General features: G+C 46.8%; 1 protein-coding gene across 12 annotated transcripts in view; it reads right to left on the bottom strand.

Moving 5' to 3' along the window:
- Positions 1-19,730, bottom strand: part of ADGRB1 (adhesion G protein-coupled receptor B1) — a 291,927-nt gene that overhangs the window by 58,825 nt on the left and 213,372 nt on the right. For 9 of the 12 annotated variants that reach the window (XM_017828467.1, XM_017828473.1, XM_017828469.1 and 6 more), the window contains 3 exons: positions 11,231-11,334; positions 9,957-10,052; positions 3,584-3,686 (listed from right to left, as the gene is read on the bottom strand). In XM_017828467.1, the coding sequence (XP_017683956.1) occupies positions 3,584-3,686; positions 9,957-10,052; positions 11,231-11,334 (303 nt within the window). The remainder of the gene's footprint in view (positions 1-3,583; positions 3,687-9,956; positions 10,053-11,230; positions 11,335-19,730) is intronic. The other 3 variants (XM_017828471.1, XM_017828475.1, XM_017828470.1) reach the window with 2 other exon arrangements.

Here is a 19,730-nt window from a genome sequence, read left to right on the forward strand (position 1 = left end):
AGTGAAAGAGTTAAGCCATGAGAGCCGGGTGAAACCACGGCTGCCAGGGGCTGGTAAAGGACTCCAAACATGAGGGCAGGGTCGTCCAAGAGCACAGAACTACCAGCAGCCAGGGAAAAGGGAAAAAGAAAAAAAAAAAAAGGAATTTCATAATGGTGAGCTCTACTACTCAGTGGGGAAATCTCACCAGGGAAATGCAGGGAGCTTAAGCCATTTAAAATTAAACTGGGGAAAGTACTCGCAAATGCATTATGAAGAACAATCCCGGAGTGCCGGGGAGATGGACTGGAAAGCTGACAAGCTCGTCTTTGTTTTAACTCAGCAAGGCCAAATCTTTCACTGGTGCAAATTGGTGCCGCTCTGTTTAACTCGGCCAGTTTTTCCCCCATCTGTGAGCTGGAAACTGTGAATCAATGTACTCGGGAAGAAAACGACGGGAAGAAACTCCTGCGGCTCCCGAGGAGAAGGGAGAGCAAACAGACTTTAAAAGTGACTCTGGATAAAGTAATGGCTTAAGGCATTTGGGGGAGGGGGAGGTTTATAATCAAGGATTTCTCTCCGCTTTGAGTTGTATCAGGAAACGCGGACTTTGGGTTTACGGTCAATGAACCTTTCTCTTTTTTCATCCACCAGCAGCTTTTAACTCAGGGCTCTCATGCACAGAGAGGCTTTTATCCTGATCTTATCGGATTGCTCTCCATTCATACACCGGCACAGCGCCACGTTATCAGAGGTTGTGAATAAAAGCAAGGCCGTGTGTTCTTTCAGATAGGAACTGTCTTTTTTGTTCCATATTCGTATTTGACACCAAAAAACCCTCGGTATTCTGCCTATAAATGGATTCTGGATGACAGCTCAGGACAAGGAACACGGCTCGGTATGATAATTTCCAGTAATTTTTGCATTGTAAAAGAATCCTAAAAAGGTGGTTCCTATTCATCAGCTTACAAACCTACATAAAACAGTTACAAAGAGAGGATGCTTTCTGGAATGTTTTGGGTTTTTTTTTTTTGCTAATATCAGATATGACACTATTCATGTCACCTTTTTGATTTTGTTTTGAACCAACACGGTACTTCCCAGTTTACCAGCAGTTTATAAGAGGGGAGAGAAAAACTTTGTTTTATAATTTTACACCAGACAGAGACACATCTTCTGGGTGTTTTTTCTCAGTCAGGTAGTTTTGACAGAAAGGGGAGGAGAAGAAAGGAGGGGAGGACAACAGAAATAAGCACATCTCAGCTGGACATCTATAAACCCATCACCTCAGCTGAACTTGGCCGGTGATGGGCAGCCACATATTTGCTCCTGCAAAACCTCTGCTCCAGGTTCTTCCTTCCTCGTGGGCAAAAACATAAATGTCCATGAAGGGCTAAGCACAGAGAAATGATGTCCCAAGCTGCTGGAGAAAGATCTAGCAGAGCTTGTCAGTCTGTCAAGGCCATTAGCCCTTGTTTTCCTTTAAGAGGAGAAATCTGTTCCCTCGCAGCACCCAAGCCATGCCTCTGAGATAGTGCCTGTTCTCACAGCACGCATTTCTTTTGTATCAGGGTATTGCTGACTGTAATTTTTTTTTTAGCCTTTTCCCAGGCCTTTCATCTTCAAAAAGCTTAGCAAATCCAGGCGTGGAATCCTGCCTTTGAGGTTACACGGATGGAAATCAAGGGAGAATTTGACACTTCCAGGGAAGCCAATCCCGTGGAAATCCTCCCGGAGTAAACCGCAATCATAAATCAATCACTGACACTTTTAAGACGCTCTATTATCAATAATTGAACGCGAATAAAATCTTAATTTACATTCCTTCGTTTCTTGTCTGTATAGTTTTCTTTCTCTGTTCCCTGCCAGAGACTGTTTACTAGATGGCTGAGAGGAAATCCAAGAATAACCTTTCTATTTATGGTGTTTCATGCATATGTATGTGCAACGAGCTAATCTGCCTCACGAAATCGCTGCCGGGAGCTTTGAATCCCCACTACAGTCACGGGACAAAAAGCACCAGGGAGAACCTGGGCTGTGCTCTGCAGGGGGTGGGAGAGGTGAAGGAATCCACCTCCTTCCACGAGGGGAAGAGGATTAACCAAACCATGGGTGAGCCACACTTTGTCATCTTGAGCCTCCCTCAGTGTTGAAAGGAATATCCCAGCACACATTTGGGGTTGCAGACAATGCACCCAGGGAAGGTAGGAGCTTGGGTCACCCCTTCTCCACCTCTTGCCAACTCTGTGGGCCATAAGAGACAGCTCTGCTTTGTGATGTGAGTTTGTGAAGGGCACCTCTTTAGTAAGAGCAGAGTTGTCTGGTTGCTTGTTTCCACACTTCTCTCACACACAAGATTCAAGCAGCTGGAAAACTTTCCCTAAAACAACCTATCCCTAACCCAAAGGGGTCTCCATAGAAATGAGTCTCTGGGATTCACTAAACCCTTTGGCTTCTCTGCAGAAACTGTAGAACCACAGAATGATTTGGGTTGGGAGGGATCTTAAAGATCATTTCATTCCAACCCCTCTGCCTCGAGCAGGAAGACCTTCCACCAGACCAGGTTGCTCCAAGCCCCATCCAACCTGGTCTTGAACACTTCCACAAAGGAAGCATCCACAACTTCTCTGGGCAACCTCTTCCAGTGCCTCACCACCCTCAGACTGAAGAATTTATTCCTCATATGCTTCCAACAGTGACAGCAAGTTCTGGCTGCCAAAGCAGGGACTCAAAAAAACCCAGTTGGTCACTGGTTACTGTTCAGTAATAACTAATTTTTGATTTCTGATTGTGATTTTGGCAGCAGAAGGAGTGGAGGAGGTTTCTTGCCTCACTTTTTTTGGCTCAATAGTTATGATAGTTGGAGCATTTGGGAAGATGGGAAAATTTACAACGGGAAAACACTGATGATGAGCAGTGATTTGTCATTCCAGATACCAACAGGGAATGTGAAACTGCTCCACACACGCCCCTCCAGCTGGGTCTGTAATGTGGGAAGGCATGGATGTGCAACCAGTGCACATGGCTTGGAAAACCAAGTCAGGTCTTGCCTGTCCTGCTCAAGTCACCCTGGGATCTGCACAGAGTCCCTCGAGGCTCTGCAGTGTGAACAGGGCATCTGGAAATGCTTCCTGCTCCAAAAAAGGTGGGGGTTTTGTGTCTGTGTTCATCAACATCTGCCAAGTGCTTCAAGCTCAGAGTATTAAAATTGCTGGAGAAATAAATGTAAAGCTGAGAGGTTGTTTGTTTGTTTGTTTCTTTAAAAAAGCCTTTTCTCAATCTGTCTTCGTAATATTTTTTCTTTGAAAATAAAATGGTTAAAGCCCTGCAAAACACCACAGTTCTTCACCGTGCCATGTGCCAGCTACTCTAGGCAGATATTCAAAAATATCACATTGGTTTTAATCAAAGCCCTGAGGATGCTGACAAATTATCAAAGGGAGAGCGAGAGAGAAAATTGAAATCTGCCATTTAGCCGTGCCTTTGACATGTCGCTAATTAACAGATGGAGGAAAAACGAGGAAGCGCTGCCTGAACGGATCATTTCGGCGCTAAATCAGGGGAAAAGCCAAACAAATAAACAAAAGCCTGACTCATCTCCCACCTTATTCCGGGTCTGGGTCTGTCCGATCAGGATGAGGGCGTTGGAGGAGATGATGGAGAGGCAGAAGTTGATGAGGATGACGGAGCGCTCGGAGCGGATGTACCTGCAGCGAGAGAAGAGGGGGAGGGAGACCCACCCTGTTACAACAGGCACCAAGTCACCCCTAAAACCCACCAACCAGGTGCAGGTTGCTCTGGGCCAGGCTCTACACAAGGCCATGGCAAGGGGCTGCCCATTTCCTGCAGATTTTGTGTGTTAAGCGAACAAGAACAAGGGGGAAAGGGAGGGGGAGGAGGTCTCTCCACCATCCCCCCTCAATGCTGGAGTTAGGAGCCAACAAACTAGGGGCCAGCCTAGTCTGAGCCCCTCCTAAGACAGTAGAGTGCTGCAAGTCTTCTTCAGCTCTGCCTACTTGGAAGGGGGCTTGAAAAGGAGCTTAAAAGAAAAACATACAGGCAACACACGGAAAAGATTCCCAAATAAGAAGAGCCACAGGCATGCTGGCCATGGAAGCAGATTACGAACACATGCGCCTTCACAACAAAGTGTGTGTGGTTCAGCATTCCCCTCCCTTTAACCTAACAAGGCATCCTGAAGGGAGAAGCGTTTCTGGCTTTTTTTTTTCTTTTTTTTCTTCTAAAAACACTTCTCAAAACTAGGCCAAACACGCAAGTGCAGCCGCGGGTCTGGGACATGAGGGATATAAGTCGGGAAGGTGTTGCCTTCAGCACCTTGCAGGAGCAAGGGATTTGTCACTTCTGATTTGCAATGGTGCAGCACGGCCCTGACTCGCTGCTGAGGTGTGGGCACGACAATTAATTCAAACCACTGGCCGTGGAGGAAAATTTCTTTGAAGGCACTTTTACGTACCTAATAAAACGAAAAAAAAAAAAAAGGGAATTGCAAAAGTGCAAGTCCTCCAGGATTGACTCGGGAGATCTCACCACACCAACACTCACACACGTGAGTTATCCCAGTGATGCAGCAAAGGCCCTGCCTGAATACCAGATGAGCAAAGAGTAGGTGCTGATGATTATATAAATTAGAAACAGATGTATTAATCAACCAGCTCATCCCCGGAGGCTAATGCAGGATTATTTCCTATATTCCAGCACGGCAACTATTTATATTGGGAATTTAATTTCATTAATTAATTTTAGTGCAAGTGAGTTGGTCGTGCCTTGGCTGCAGAGTTTTGGGTTCCTGATTAGGAGGGCAGGACGAGTTTACTGCACGTGTGTGTTCTGCCAAGGGTAAATCTGTGCTTTAGACCTAATGAAGGCTGTAAAACTTTTGATTTTAAATTTTCTCTGACTTTTGTTTTCAGACAGACATGAATATGAGGATATGATTTCCTGGATACAAAAAAGCCATTGGTGCAAAGCAGTGAACTGAACTTCTACTTAGGGTGTTGGAAATCTGTTTTAGGGGTAATTCTCCCTGAAACTCACCCAATCCCAGAACAGGCTAAAAGATTTAGGATCCCAGCTCAGCTAGAAACTGGGTTGACTGCCTGAAAAATTAGCTTCTGGTTCCTTTCCTGGCCAATCTGATCCCAAATTTCTTGATTTCCTTGGGCTCAGTACAATGCTGTGCATCACCTGCATCCCATTCCATTTGTGGCTGGAGGGTACTGAGTCATCAGTCTATCTGTGCTTTGATTGCATGAAGTAAAACATTGAGTCTCCAATCAGCAGCTTCTAGAGGGGTAGAAAAGGAGATTTGGACTCTGTCCTGGGGGGAATGAGATGTAATAAATCTGTGGAACAACACTATGATCCAACTGGTGCACTTCAAAAGCCTCCTCTAGTCAAAAAAAGTAAGAAATTAGTATAGTCTGGATGTGAAAGTAAGGGAAGATAATCCAGCTGTCCTCACACTGTTCCCACCTTAAACCTCCTTAAGCCAAGCTCTTCTTTCTCCCTGCTTCCCTTCATATACTGAGAGCCCATCCTGTTCCCCACATCCCTGAACATCCAAAGAACAAGACGTGGGTTGGCAATGAACAGAATCACAGAATCAGAGTAATTTAGGTTGGGGAAAATCCTCTCGAGTTCCCAGTTCAATCCTATGCCCCCCCAAAAAAGCACTAATTTCAAAGTCAGATCAGGCTTCTCAAGGTCTTGTCCAATCAAGTTTTGGAAAACACCAAGAACAGAAATGCTTCTACCTCTCTTGGATGACTTATTACAGCATTTAACTGCTCTGGTGGTGAAGGATTATTTTTTATATCCAGCTGGATCTTTTCCTGCTGCAGTTGCTGCCTCAAAACCTTTCCCTGCCTACCTCCACAAGTTATTCCACTCTCCTATGACTCCTTAACAGCCTCCTCTTCTCCAAGCCAACCCCTGTCCAAGCTTGTGACACCCTTTGGCATCACGTTCTCCAGCCTCTTAAGCATCCACTGGATTTGCTCCAATCTCTTGTATTGGGAAAGTTCAATATTGGACAAAGTTTTCCAGATGTGGCCACAACAGTGTCAAACACGATCCAGGTTGTTAAAGAAGACATTAAACAATATTGGCCGTAGAACCAACCCTGGCCAGAAGCAACAAGCTCCTGATGAGGCTGCAAACCTTTGACCATTGCCCTTAAATCTGGCAGGAACTCCATCCAGCTATTAAACCAACAATCCAGTGCACAATTCCCTGGTTTGGATACAAGGGAGACTGTGCTAATGGCCTTGGTAATGTCAAAATACACACCACCTACTCCTCTCCACCGTCCCTGTAACCATCCATCCCACCACAGCAGGGAAACAGGTCAGCCAGGCACAACCTGCCCTCAAATAAATCCTTGCTGTCTATTCCCAATCACTTCCCTGTCCATCATTTTGCTTGGAAATAACCTTTCTAAGTCCTTGCTCTTTAATCAGCCCAGGGGCTGTGTAGGTTGACCAGTCAGTTGTTTTTCTGGATCCTCCCCCTTGCCCTTTTTAAAGGTGGGTGTAACATTTGCCTTCTTCCAGCCATCAGGAACCTTCCCAGATGACAGAGCAGCTCCACAGCTGCACCAGAGAGCTCCCTCTATGCATCCCATTTTGTCCCATGGATTTGCAAGTGTCCAGATAACCTAAATAATCCCTGTCTCTCTTTTCCTTGGTGATGGGGAGTACTTTCTTCCCTGGATTTTGCCTCTGTGTAGGAATTTGGGTGCCTGGCAGCCAACCTTGCCAGTAGAATAAGGCAATGGAGGCACTGGGTACCTTCACCTTTTCAACTTCCTTCTCCATTAGGCTCCTTGTCCCATTCCACACCAAGCCAACACTTCCCTGGGTAATCCTTTGGTGCTGATGGACCTACAGAAACCCTTCCTGGTGCCTTTCACATCCCTCCCCAGTTTCAAAGGCAGCTGAGGTCTGACCATTCTAATTCAATCCCGCATTCCTGGGCAATTCTTCCAGAGTCCTCCTTGGTAGCCTGACCTGGATTCCAAGCATTTCCTTGCTGTGTTTCAGTTCAATCAGAATGCTGAGACCTCCTGCCATGCTTGCTTTTCTCCTTCCATTTCCTCTTCCCCAGCACAGGATGCTCCACAGAAAGAAATCATCAATACTACCCAGCCCCTCCAGCCAAAGAAGTCAGGAGCTCATATCAGAGAGGAAAAAAGCACAGAACTTGATAGGTTTTGCCAGAAAACAGATCTCCAGCAAGGACAGAGCTACTCCAGGGTGCTGTCTTGCTACCCCTTTGGCTGATATATGGACTCTGTCTACTTATCAAAATATGCTGTACTCAGCCACAAAAGCAGGGAAAAACTCACTGCTAATTCAGGGAACTTCTGCTCTGGCTTGTGTCCTAGAATCACAGAATATCCTGAGTTGGAAGGAATCCACAAGGATCATGGAGTCCAACTCCTAACCCTGCACAGAACCACCCCAAAAATCCCACCACGTGCCTGAGAGTTGTCCAAACTCTTCCTGAGCTCTGGCAGCCTTGGTGGTGTGAGCACTTCTCTGGGAAGCTTGTTCAGTGCCCGACCACCCTCTGAGGGAAGAACCTTTTCCTGAGATCCACCTAAATCTCCCCTGACACAGTTTCACCCCATTCCCTCGGGTCCTGTCACTGGTCACCAGAGAGGCTCCCCACATCCTGCAGCGTGTGGGGAAGCCCTGCAAAAGCTGAGACAGATGGAAAAGGTGGGAAAACCCTGCAGTCTGTCTCTCTGCCCCCATTAGACTCCCCTGCTCCCACAAACACTGAGTCACTCCTGCTTTCTCACTGTGTGTACACACATCCCTCTCCTTGCAGTCACTTACTCATTCCTGCTGCCTCCCACCAGGGCCACCGAGTGCCTCAGCACCTCCAGCACAGGCAGAGCTCCGGGGTTTAAAGCAAGTGTTAAAAGCCCCTGGAGAGCTCATTGACAGCCACTAAATCAATCCTCAGGCTCTGCTGGGCAGGGAGAGAAAAGCTCCCTATGTTATCTCCCAGTGATCCAGCTCTCCCCCAGCTGCTGCCAGGGAACAGGGGCTGCCGTGCCCCACATGCTGATGGGCTGGTGGATGAGCTATTCAATAGCCAGCATCGATCTCCAGGCTATGGAAAGGTCACTGACTCCAGAGGCTGTTGAACCACGATGAGTTCAGGGACGGAAAACGCATCCTGAAATACCATCGTGTCAAGGAGCTGCTTGAAAGGAGTGGCACAAACCAGAGCTCGGAGGAACACAGCACTAAGTCATTTCACCTGCTCTGACCCTTGAGTAGCTGGGTTTTTTTTCTCCCCAGGTTTTCATCTTCATGGTGGTGTTCAAGGGGGAAGATCTTTTTTTTTTTTCTTTCAATTCCCCCTCTTTTTCCACATGGGTGGTGGAGCGTGTGGCCCACACGCACATTGTGCCTCCAGCTGTGACCCGGGCCAGGCGCTGCCGAGATGTAACAAGGTCACTCCCCTTCCACAGCCCACTGTGTCACTGACCCCTCTGTCGAGCCTGCTAATAAGGCCAGAGATGCACCATCTGCAGCAGAGATTTTTGCAGCCATCTGTCTACTGGGAACTGGAGTGAGTCCACCAACAGGCCACCAACAGCCGTCAAACAGAAGCAACTCCCAGTTTTCCAGGAGGCTGTGCCAAGTTGGCCGTGTCTGAAGTGATCACTTGCATCAAAAAAGCTCGTGCCATTCACACCAGTGGCTGAGTAGATGCCACCGAGGAGCAACCATTATTTGGGGGCTTTGAATGGGAAGTGGAGGGTAAATTCCTTCCCCAAAGCTGAGATCACCTCCCTTCTACTCTTCCCCCTTTTCTTTACCGTGTCCCTCTCCCTCTTTCTCACCCGCCCTTTCTTTCTGCTTCCCATATATATACACACATATAAACAAACCCTAGCTGGGCAAAATTCTGGGAAAGCTTCCAGAGTGTCAGCTTCAGTGAGCTTATTCATCAGAAGTGTTTCATCCTCAAGCTGGGTCTATGTGTGCATGCTCCAGATGCCTTTGTCCGGAGTTCTGAATGGGAAATTTCCCGGCCAAAGCTCCCAAAAACAGCTGAGCTCTGGATGAAGGCTCTCCACAGAAGATCAGGCAGCCAGGGCATGAAGAATTTTTCCCCTGCACGTCGAAAAAGAACCACTTTGATACTGCTCCTGTGTGGAATAATACTTCTGATTTCATTTCTAAACACTCCTCTTGTTGTCTATCAGAATATGTTACATTCAGGGCAAAACAAAGTGGGAGCAAGGAGATAACGTTGACTTGAGTATGAGGTTCCTGAGACCATTAAAAGGACAGCACATTCACGTCCAGCAGCTATGCCTAAAATAAAAAGGACACACAGAGTGCTCAGGGCTCAGCCACGGGAATGCTGTGAAGTTCGGAAAACATGGAAACATGATCTACAGAGAAGAAATGGAACAAACTCAGCGCACCAGAGAGAAATTCTAGAGATCACTCGATCATGCTTTACAAATATTTACACAGAGAGACTTAGGATAGAGAGCCCTTTAACCAAGATAAAGCTGGTCTCAGGATCACTTGGAAATGCATGTCCATCCTTGGCTAGCTCAGAAATACCCATTCAAGCCTCCCATAAACGTGTCCCCCCATTGGTGCTGATCATTTTGGGCATAGGCACAAGGCAAAGGCTGGAATGAGAAATTAAGCAGAGTATATTTTAAACAGGTCAGGCAATTTACTGTCCTCAATAACAGTAAATATTGAGGGGGCACGCTCCTGGAAAAAAATACACCATGTTATTCCAAATGACTCTTGGCATGCTCCAAACTGATTCGACCTCATGTCTGAGCTTGGGTTTCAGATCCTGAACTTGTTTCTGATAGGAAAGAGAGGGTGAGGCTCGAACACTTGCACTTTACTCTCCAATCCTAACTTTCCACTTGATCCTGACACCAGTGACACCAGTAAGTCACCTACCAGCGCTGCTCAGTGCTGCCCAGCCTGAGGAAAAGCAGGAGAGGACAAGGACTTGAGCACATCCAATGATACCCCAGGCACGGAAAAACCTGAGTTCTAGATAAATGTTATCATGATCAGTCTTCAGCTTGTTGCACTTGCCAAAATTAACCAGCCACTATGCACTGTCACAGTATCAACAAAAAAGATGCAATTTTGCTCATTTTTTTTTTTTTACTCTCTTGTTTCTTTCCTTTATCAAAGGGTAGAAAAAGTTATCTCAATTCACATCTCTGAATGGAATTTCCCCTTTCCTTCCTTCCTAAGAAGAGTCACTTGACAAAATGAGAGCCTCAGACTGATCCCTTCTCCCAAAAGGATCACCAGTAATATCCAGTTAGATTCTCTGTAGCCACTCCACTTCCATTTCACAGTCAGTCACCTGGTTCTGATTGTCTTTGTTTTATTCAGTGTGGAGCCATGAAGGTCTCAGTGTGTTTGCCATGGATTTAGGAAAGGAATGGGTCTCGTGGGATAAACTCAGACCTCGTTCAAGGCAATACAGGGAGAAAATCCCTTGCACACCTCGGGTTCTCTGGCTTATACAGTCCACCAAAACATGTCTAACAGGGGCATGGGCCAATATGGGCCTTGGTTCAATAAAACTTTGCTACAAATTCACTTCAGCCTTTATAAATGACACAACTTTAGGTTCCACCTGACCTGCTTATGTGTGTACAGGAGCTCTCTGCCATGGGATGCACTGAGGACTCCCATTTGAATCTGAAGACGAAGGCAAAAAGTAGCTAAGAGGTAGGAGAGTTATTTAGGTGATGGAGTTTAATGATGTGGTTTAACATCCTCAGGCTCCTGAGAAGTTCTGTCAGTTCTTCAGGCCAGATGTTTTCATGGCAGGTCATGGGAACTGTGATGTTATCAAAGCAATATCTCGAAGGAAAGGGCCTGCCCAGAGGCAGAACGTGTCCACCTCGCCCCAGACAAGGTCTCCTGGAGTTTACAAAGGCATCTAAACCAGCAAGAGGCTTTTGGAAGTGGAACAGTGAGACTACATGGGGCCGTGGCACTAATTTCACTCTACTAATTTCTCTGGCACTGAAAGGAAAGAACAATGCCAGCTAAGCCACCAGGATGACTTTCTGCAGGACCCACTCGTTACCAAACAGCTCTTCCTCAAGCACCAGACACCCAAAACCAGAGGGCAAACACTCCAGGATCATGCAGATCAAAAATCAGTTACTTTCCCCAAGAAGAAGAGAAGAGAATGAAAGTCATACCTCCAAACAGAGACATAAATGATAATCAACAGCAAAAGTGTCAGCGAAGATACTCCACAGCCTACAATTAACGTGACAGAAGGGACCAGCACCTTTTCCATGTTCTGAAAGAGAGAAAGTAAGACATTAAAAAAAGAAAGAAAGAAATAGAAGAAGCTCAGAAAAAAATAAAATAAAATAAAAAACCAGTTCTACCAGCAAAATTTCATGGCAAGAATTTTCCTCCTAATTGTCACTGTGTCAACTCACCTGACCTTCACATCACACTGCACAAACAAATAAGGAGGAAAGGAAACCAGGATCTATTTCTGGTTGGCCCAGACTTCTTTTGGACCTGATTCTGTTCCCACACTCACACACACACACCAGTGTCAAGTCTGGGTAACAACTCTGATTTCTGTGGAAGGCAAACGTGGGTTGCAAGAGAAGGATCAGGCCCTTCCCATCCAGTGTGAAACTGGGAGGTAATTAATGAGGCAACAGCAGAAGGCAATGTCTGCACTGGAACAATTACCAAGGAGCTCTTCTGGGAATGGTGGTGATGAAGGGTGGAGGATGAAAAAAAGGTGAAAATTTTCCACCAGCTACAGACATTCATCTGGAAAAGGATGAAGTGAAGCAAGTAAAGGAAAAGCAAGGTGTATGTCCTCCCCAGGGACCCAGAATCCAGCCATACCATCCATCAGTTCACTACTCTGACACTACTACAAGAAGCATTTCCTCATATAAAGGGATCACACAGACCAGAAAACCTGGTTGGGATGGTTCTGAAAAGATCTGCAGACACAACCCAACACTTGCTGTTACCTCTCCTAATGGAGTTCTCTGCCTGGCTGTGACTGTGTAACCAACCAACATCTGCCAGACTGATACCACCAAAGTCGCCCTGTCCTCAGCTCGGAGGGAGGATCTGGATCCCTCTTGGCTTTCCCTGCTGCAGGCTCATTTCCACACCAGTGATCTCTGCTGGCATGAGAGGCAGAGAGGCACAGACCCACCGCGCAGCAGACACACCAGAACCCTTTATTCAGAGGGATCAGCTCGTGTGCAGAGGGGTGGGAGCCCACTCAGGGCTCATTGCATTGCCATTGCATTGGCACAGCACCAACACCTATCGCTTCGCCCATGGACATGAGATGGTTTCTGACACAGCAAGGGCTTAGCACGAGGGGGAAAAAAACCACAAATAAAGGGAACTATGCAAAAATTTGGGAATAGAACAGGCAGCCCTCTAAGGACTTGACTGCATTGTTTTGTTGGCAGGCAGGAGGCTGCTCAACCTGAACCTCCAGTCAGCGGGGTGCCATGAGGCTGAGGCTGTGGCAGCTCTGTTCCAGGCTACTGAGCCTTCTGCAAAGCAAAGTATATCAGGTAAGGCTCAGTGCGGTGCTCAGATGGAGCCTGGCCAGCTCAACACATGGGCAAAGCAAACATGTGTCCCTTCACTCAAGGCCCACAGTCACCACAGGTTTACTCCACAGAGCCCACCCTGAAGAGGAGATAAACAACCCTGGTGCAGAGGGGTCTGAGCTGAATTGTCCCTGGATTTTGAAGGACTTGGTAAGGTAAGATCTTCCTTATTTGATTATGTTGACCAGGGGTGTCTCACACATTTGGAGGGGGAATTAATTAATTAATATGAGGATTTAAGTCCCCACATTTTGAACCTCATTGGGATGAATTAATGAGGAAAAAAACTCTCACCACACCAGTGTAGTGAACCCCACAGGAGCTGTTGGGAAGGCTGGCACAAGATCTTAGAGGACCTGACACAAAATTGAGTGACACACTGTAGGAGCCTAGAGGATAAGGGGGTTAACATGTATGTCTCAAGCATTGGTAGCCAGATGGCTGTGGAGCCAACCAAGGACTGTTGTGGCTGGAGAAGGGGACATGTGGAGGTAGGGCAGCACTTTTCTGTGACAAATATCCTTGCCCTGGCTCCTGGAGATAAGCACAACACAGGACAAGAGTAGGAATGAGGTTGAGAAGGGGGCATGCACTGAAGGGGTATAATCAAGAACCACCAAAGACCCCTGAAGCCTCCAACTCATTTCCAGAAAAGCCTAGAAGAATGATCTGTGTATGATAACTAATTTCCACAGAAAGTGAGAAACTAGCAGGGAAAACTTATCTATAAAAGATGGCCCCCTGAAACCTGGGGTACAGGCACCCCAGGATCCTGGACAATGCTGGACCCAGGACTGATGGTCTCTCTTTCTCCCTTTCTTTGTTTCTTCCATTCTTTCTCTCTCTCCCTCTTTAATCCATTTTCTCCCTCTTCCCTTTCACCCTACCCCTTTATCCAAAATGTCCTGTGCTTACCCCAGGAGATCAGGGACTAACATCCCAATTTCCATGCCAAGTGTGTCACTTACTAATAAAACTCTGCAAGTTCTTGTGGACCCTCTGACTTTCACCGTTCCTTTCAACCACAAATCTTGGGTGCTTCCTTCCCCTTAAAGATGGGGTGCCCCACACATTCAATGGCTTGAATTCCCAGCTGGAATAAGCACCCAGAGGACTACAGGTTGTTTGAGGGATCTCCACTGGATGCAGAACAGCTACAGACAGGAAACCTGCAGCATGGAGCTACCTCTCTGCAATGTCCCCCACCTTCCTTGAGTTTATTCTGTGAAACAGGAGGCTTAGGACACTCCCAAACTAGACCACAGATCACAGAATCCCAGACTGGTTTGGGCTGGAAGGGACCTTAAAGATCATCTGATTCCTACCCCCTGTCACAGGCAAGGACACCTTCAGCTAGACCAAGGTTGATCAGGGCCCCATCCAACCCGGCCTTGACAGATACACACACACACAGGGTTTGGATTCCAATTCTAATTCAACTTGCAGAAATTATGGAACTTTAAAACAATCTCTCGGTCCTTTTAACTAACAACGGTTGTGCAGAAACTGCAGGAGTAACAGGGTGCTGAGCCTCACCAATCCTGCATCATCCTGCATCTTCCTCCACTCGCAGATTCCCAAAATGCTCGTGACAAAATGTTTCCGCTCACATGTGGAGCCTTCCCCTAAACTTCTACAGAGATTAGATCACTGCAATTTTTACTGTCAAGTCATATGACTGTGTTTTCCATCCTGAGAATTCACTCCTGCCAAATATCCACGGAAGGTTAGAAGCATTTTTTTCTGGGGATGAGGTGAACGCAGAGGTACTTCAATGAAAGTATCAACATTTTGATTTATCTTCCATCAAACAAAATTGAGATTGGACATAATCCAGGCAGTGTGAGTGCTGAAGTAGCATAACTTTCTCCTTATAAATTGAAATGTGGAATGGACTCTGATTTAGGGGTCGGGTATGGGAGAAACAGATGCAATGTCGGGTAAGAAGCCACAGCTTTGCTTCTCCCCCCTGCAGAACCCAGGCAGGCAGCAGCTCTGTCCCACCCCAGAGATGCCTGGTTGTGATAAAAGCACTGATCAGACATGGATTGCTCCTTGCTCTAGCTCTCTCTCTCCAAGTTTGCTCTCAACCCCTTTTCCTGTCCCTGCTCCTCCCTCACGGCGATGTGAGTTCACATCGCACAAACGGTGGCCTGGGATGAGCATCGATTGTGACATTTGATTTAAGTAGGTCTCATTTCACTGACTTTTCATGGGTAACTGGATAAAAGTGGGGGAGGAGCTCCACTAAGGCAAAAAAAGCCCGACACATAACTCACTCCTAAACCACCCAGGAGTAACTGAAGGAACGGAGTTTGGTTTGTAAGGGATGAGCAGACTCCATCCCTATATCCCAACACAGGAATCTCTAATTCCCCTCCCTTCCACATCCTCTCTGATATCCCTCCACTCCCCAAAATCCTCAGGTTCTTTCACTTCTTTCTCAATCCCCTTTCCCACATCACTCACAACCCTCTCCTAGGTCCTCCATCAGCTAAGGATGAGATTTCATGTGCTGGACTATTCCTAGGTCAGGTGTTTGCTCACAGACGAAGCATTACACAAATGATGAGCGGCCAGTTGGAAGCCAGATTTTGGTGTAATAACTGGTGTCTCTCTGCAGCCCTTCCCACAGGAAAGCCCCTGATCTGCATCTCCTTCCTCATCTTTTAACCAAATTTTCACAAAAGCCATGCCAAGTGGAAGGACTCTTGCTAAAGAGATGCCACAAAGTTCATCCCTCCACCCCACAGAGAAGAGATGGCTGGTGATGAGATTTTTGTTGGCATCATGAGGGTGGATAACCACAAAAAACACTGGCTGCTCCTTTTGGAATAATAAAATCATAAAGGTTGAAAAAGGCCTTAAAGAATAGCAAGACCAACCACCAACCCAACACCACCACCACGTTCACCAGTAAACCATGTCCTCAAATGCCATATCCACATGTTTTTTGAACACTTCCAGGGGTGGTGACTGCACTACTTCCCAGGACAGTCTGTTCCAATGCTTTATAACCCTTTCCATGAAGAAATTTTTCCTAATGTCCAATCTACTTGAGGCAATTTCTTCTCATCCCAAATAAGTCCTAAAGCCTCAGATCCTCGTAACTTAGGATTCTGCTTTCTTTCTTCATTATTGAGGTTTCTCTGTCCCACCCATCTTCCTTTTCCCATCCCCCTCTTCTTCCCTTTGGCAAACAAATCCTCATTTGTTTTATTTCTTCTGACTAATTAAACCCCCTGACAGAATGTGGTTGGATGCTGTAGAATCCGAGCCTTGCAAGGGAAATTTCCTTAAAGGAGGAAAAGCGAGGGAAAAACAAGGTTGATTCAAAAAGTAATAATGCTGGCAACAGAAAGACCTCAAGGTAAGAGAGGAAGCAATCCTATGGGATTTTCCCAGCACCACAGCTGAGGAGAAACCCGTTGTCTGCAAAAAACAGGCCAGGAAAAGGGTCTCCACCTTCTCCAGGAGCACCTTGAAACGCAGATGAAGCCGTGCCCGTTTGGAGCTGGAAAGAAAACTTTTCCCTGGGCCAATCAGGAACAGAGCAGGTTGCTGTGAGTCGCAATTCCTGGGATTCTGTCACCAGGCATGACAAGGGAGGGGAGAAGCAATCAATGACATCAGCCAGGATGGAAATAACGAGCGCTCCTGCCTGGGGCTGCTCCTGTCCTGCCACCTCATCGCTCTGCCTGGCAGGGCAGAAGGACACTCCTCCTTTTCTTTGCAATTTCACCTTGCTTCCTTCTCCTTTTCTGTTTCCTTTTCTCTTCCTTTCTCCCTAATTTTTGCTCTTCTCCTTTGTCTATTTTGTCTCCCTTCCTTTGGCCATTTCCCATGACATATTCTGCCTTTTCTTCTTGCCCTTAATGCATCTCTTTGGCTCTCCCCCCTTGATATTCTCTGCATTTCTCTCTTTCCTTCTCTTGCTTTCTGCAGAATGTGGTGAAAAGCGACTTCATTCGAGTCGTGCTTGTTCCATTACCCTGCTCTGGCTCCAGGGTCAAACAGGCTCCAATTAGAACAAAATATTTCTTAATGCTGTGCAGTTTGCCCCAGACCTTACAAGCTGTTCTTTCTGCTTTTTCCATCCTCGATCCTGAGAAAAGCTGAACAAAGTCTTTATAGGTACAACATCACACCAACACAGTCACCGAAAAATTAAAACCTTTATTATGCTCCCAAATTAAACACAGGCATATGAGTTTGGAATTTGGGGGGCTGGGCTTTGTTTGGTTTTAGAAATGTGTTTGCTCTTTGTAATGGTTGCCTTGAGCCTGGCTTCCTGCACATCTGAAATTAAAGATTCATGAAGTCAGAGAATTACAGAAGTACTGGTTGCAAGGGACAACTTCAGCTTTACAATCCAATTTACTGCTTGGAGCAAGGATACCACTAGTATCAGGTGCTGGTTTTGTCTGGATAAGCTTTGGGAATTCTCCAAGATGAAGAGCTCCCATCCTATTGGTGCCCATTCCAGGGCTACACCACTCTCCTGCTGATAGGGTTTTTCCCAAGGTCACAAATGACCAGGGGAGGTTTAGATTAGATATTAGGAATTTCTTCACTGAAAGGGTGGTCAGGCATTGGAACAGGCTGCCCAAGGAAGTGGTGGAATCACTGTCTCTGGAAGTGTCAAGAAAATGTGTGGATGTGGCACTCGGGGACGTGGTTTAGTGGTGGACGTGTCAGTGCTGGGTTGGACTCGATGGTCTCAGAGGTCTTTCCCAACCTAAAGGATTCTATGGCTCTGTGAACCTCACAAGCTCCCGTTTGTGGCTTTTCCCTTGTTAAACCATCAGGCACAAGCCAGAGGAATTTGGTTTTATAATTTTTGTAACTGTCCCTCTGATACCCTCAGGTTGGGATCAGATTTCCCCCTTCATCCATCTCTGCAAGACCAAGCAAGTCCAACTCCTTCTCCCCCCAGGCCATGAGCTCAAAGCAACGAGACTCATCCCACTCTTCTGACAAAGAACTGGATCAGGTGGGTGTGATTTACTCCAAGTATTCTCAGGAACCACTTCACTGTGCCACTGTCCCAAAGGCTTTTCATGATTCCTGAGAAGCTTTTTTTAAGCCCCATCATGTTGATTTCATTGCTGATTGGACAACTCTTGCCAAAGCAGGGAGAGAGCTGTTAAAATTGCTGGAAAATAATGCTTTTGCCAGTACTCACAGAATGAACAGCTTTCTAAACAAAAGGGTCTGTGTCAGTGCTGCAAGAAAACAACTCAGGAGGGCTGAATGAGCAAAAAGTGAATGTGCTCTTCTCATCTACCAAAAAAACCACTGATTTTTTTAACCCCATTTGGTTGGATTCTGGGTTTCTCATTCACATATACACCTCACTGGGATAGTAAAGCACCTGTACTCTACACCAGTACAACCACTGCTAAAAAGGTCAGCAGCCACCCCAAAGGGCAGGAATCCACAGCAATAAATAGTATCTTTTAGGACTCTGGTATTGAGTGATGCCATGACACCTTCACCTGGGTGAGAATAACACAACTCAGCTCACGTGTGTGTCCACCTCTGGGGACTCTACAGAGGCTGCAGAAGGGGCAGATGTGAGGGACACAAGGAGCAGACCCACTGAATAAGGAGGTGCTGCTCACACCCCACCGTTCTTCTGACCATCATCACACAGCGCTCCATGAAACCAGCACTGGTGTCCAGGGTGGTCATGCCAGGACATCCCTGTTGCTGAGGTCTGGGATAAAAGTGGTCCTGCTCAAGGGAAGACTCAGTTTTCATCTCCTGGAAGACCTATTTCTTCCACTAATTGCAAGACAGGGAAGGATGAAGACCTTTTTTTTTTTCCTTTTTAACAGATTCATGGAATGGTTTGAGTTGGAAGGGACCTTCAAGATCATCTTGTTCCAACTCCCTGCCATGGGCAGGGACACCTTCCACTAGAGCAAGTTGCTCAAAACCCCATCCAATCTGGCCTTGAACACTTCCAGGGACGGGGCATCCACAGCTTCTCTGGGCAACCTGTGCCAGGGCCTCACCACCCACCCCCCCCCAGGGAAAAATCTCTCCCCAAGTCCTGTCACTACAAGTCAGCAATGGCAGCTCCAACAACCTCCAACCCTCCCAGTTTAGCAGCTAATCATGACATAATATGGTCTGGAACATCCCTCTGGGGATTGGCTGTCCCAGCTGTGTCCTCTCCCAAATTCTTCTGCACCTCCAGCCTTCTCACTGGTGGGGTGGGATGAGAAGCAAAAAAGGCCTTGGTGCTGTGCAAGCACTGCCCAGCAATGATTAAAACATCACTGTGTGAGCAACACTGTTTCCAACACAAATCCAAATGCAGCACCACACAAGCTGCTTTGTAGAAATTTAACTCCATCTCAAACAAAATCTGGTGAAAAAGTATTTCTCCATTTTCCTCATAAAATTTTATCTATTGGAAGGCCACAATAAGGTCCCCCCAGAGCCTCTTCTCCATCATCCAACCTCTGAGAAGGGCTTTGAGATCCCTGCAAGAAGATGTCACTTAGTGGCATCATTAATAAATTATCTTTTCCCAACTTTGTTCTGGAAAATGTGACATCATATCGAGCTCAGCCCCTGCCACTGCAGGACAGGTCCAGAGGATCTCTCCCTTGTTTTGCTCCCCTTGCCTCACAACCACAGGCTTCCCATGTCAAAGCTAATAGTCACCCATTATCAGGAACGCATTTGTGGAGCTGAGGGCTCCTTTTCTGTAATTTGGCCGGTCTAACGGGCAATTTTGGGTAATTACGGAGCACAAAAATCACCCGGAGAGACGCCTTAACGTGCTACTATTTATTAACAATCGCCAGCTCCTCGGCGGGTATTGAGCCTGCTCTCGAGATCCAACGTGGCAATCCGTGTTTAGCAAACAGCCCCGATGAAGCTCTGAGGGCAGAGGAGTGGCCACGCAGCCTCCCTGTAAATGGGAACTGTCAGGATCGTTTCCTGCGGGCTGGCAGGGAATTACGGGAGTTAACAGCCCCCATTATCTACCTGCCAGTCATCAGCACCACGGTCAGCTCGCTGCCACCCCTGAGCGACCACGCTGCGCTCCCAGAGCCTCAAATTTCCAATCCCG

Source organism: Lepidothrix coronata, unplaced genomic scaffold (assembly GCF_001604755.1).
Source record: "Lepidothrix coronata isolate B3197 unplaced genomic scaffold, Lepidothrix_coronata-1.0 Scaffold148, whole genome shotgun sequence".
Lineage (NCBI taxonomy): Eukaryota > Metazoa > Chordata > Aves > Passeriformes > Pipridae > Lepidothrix > Lepidothrix coronata.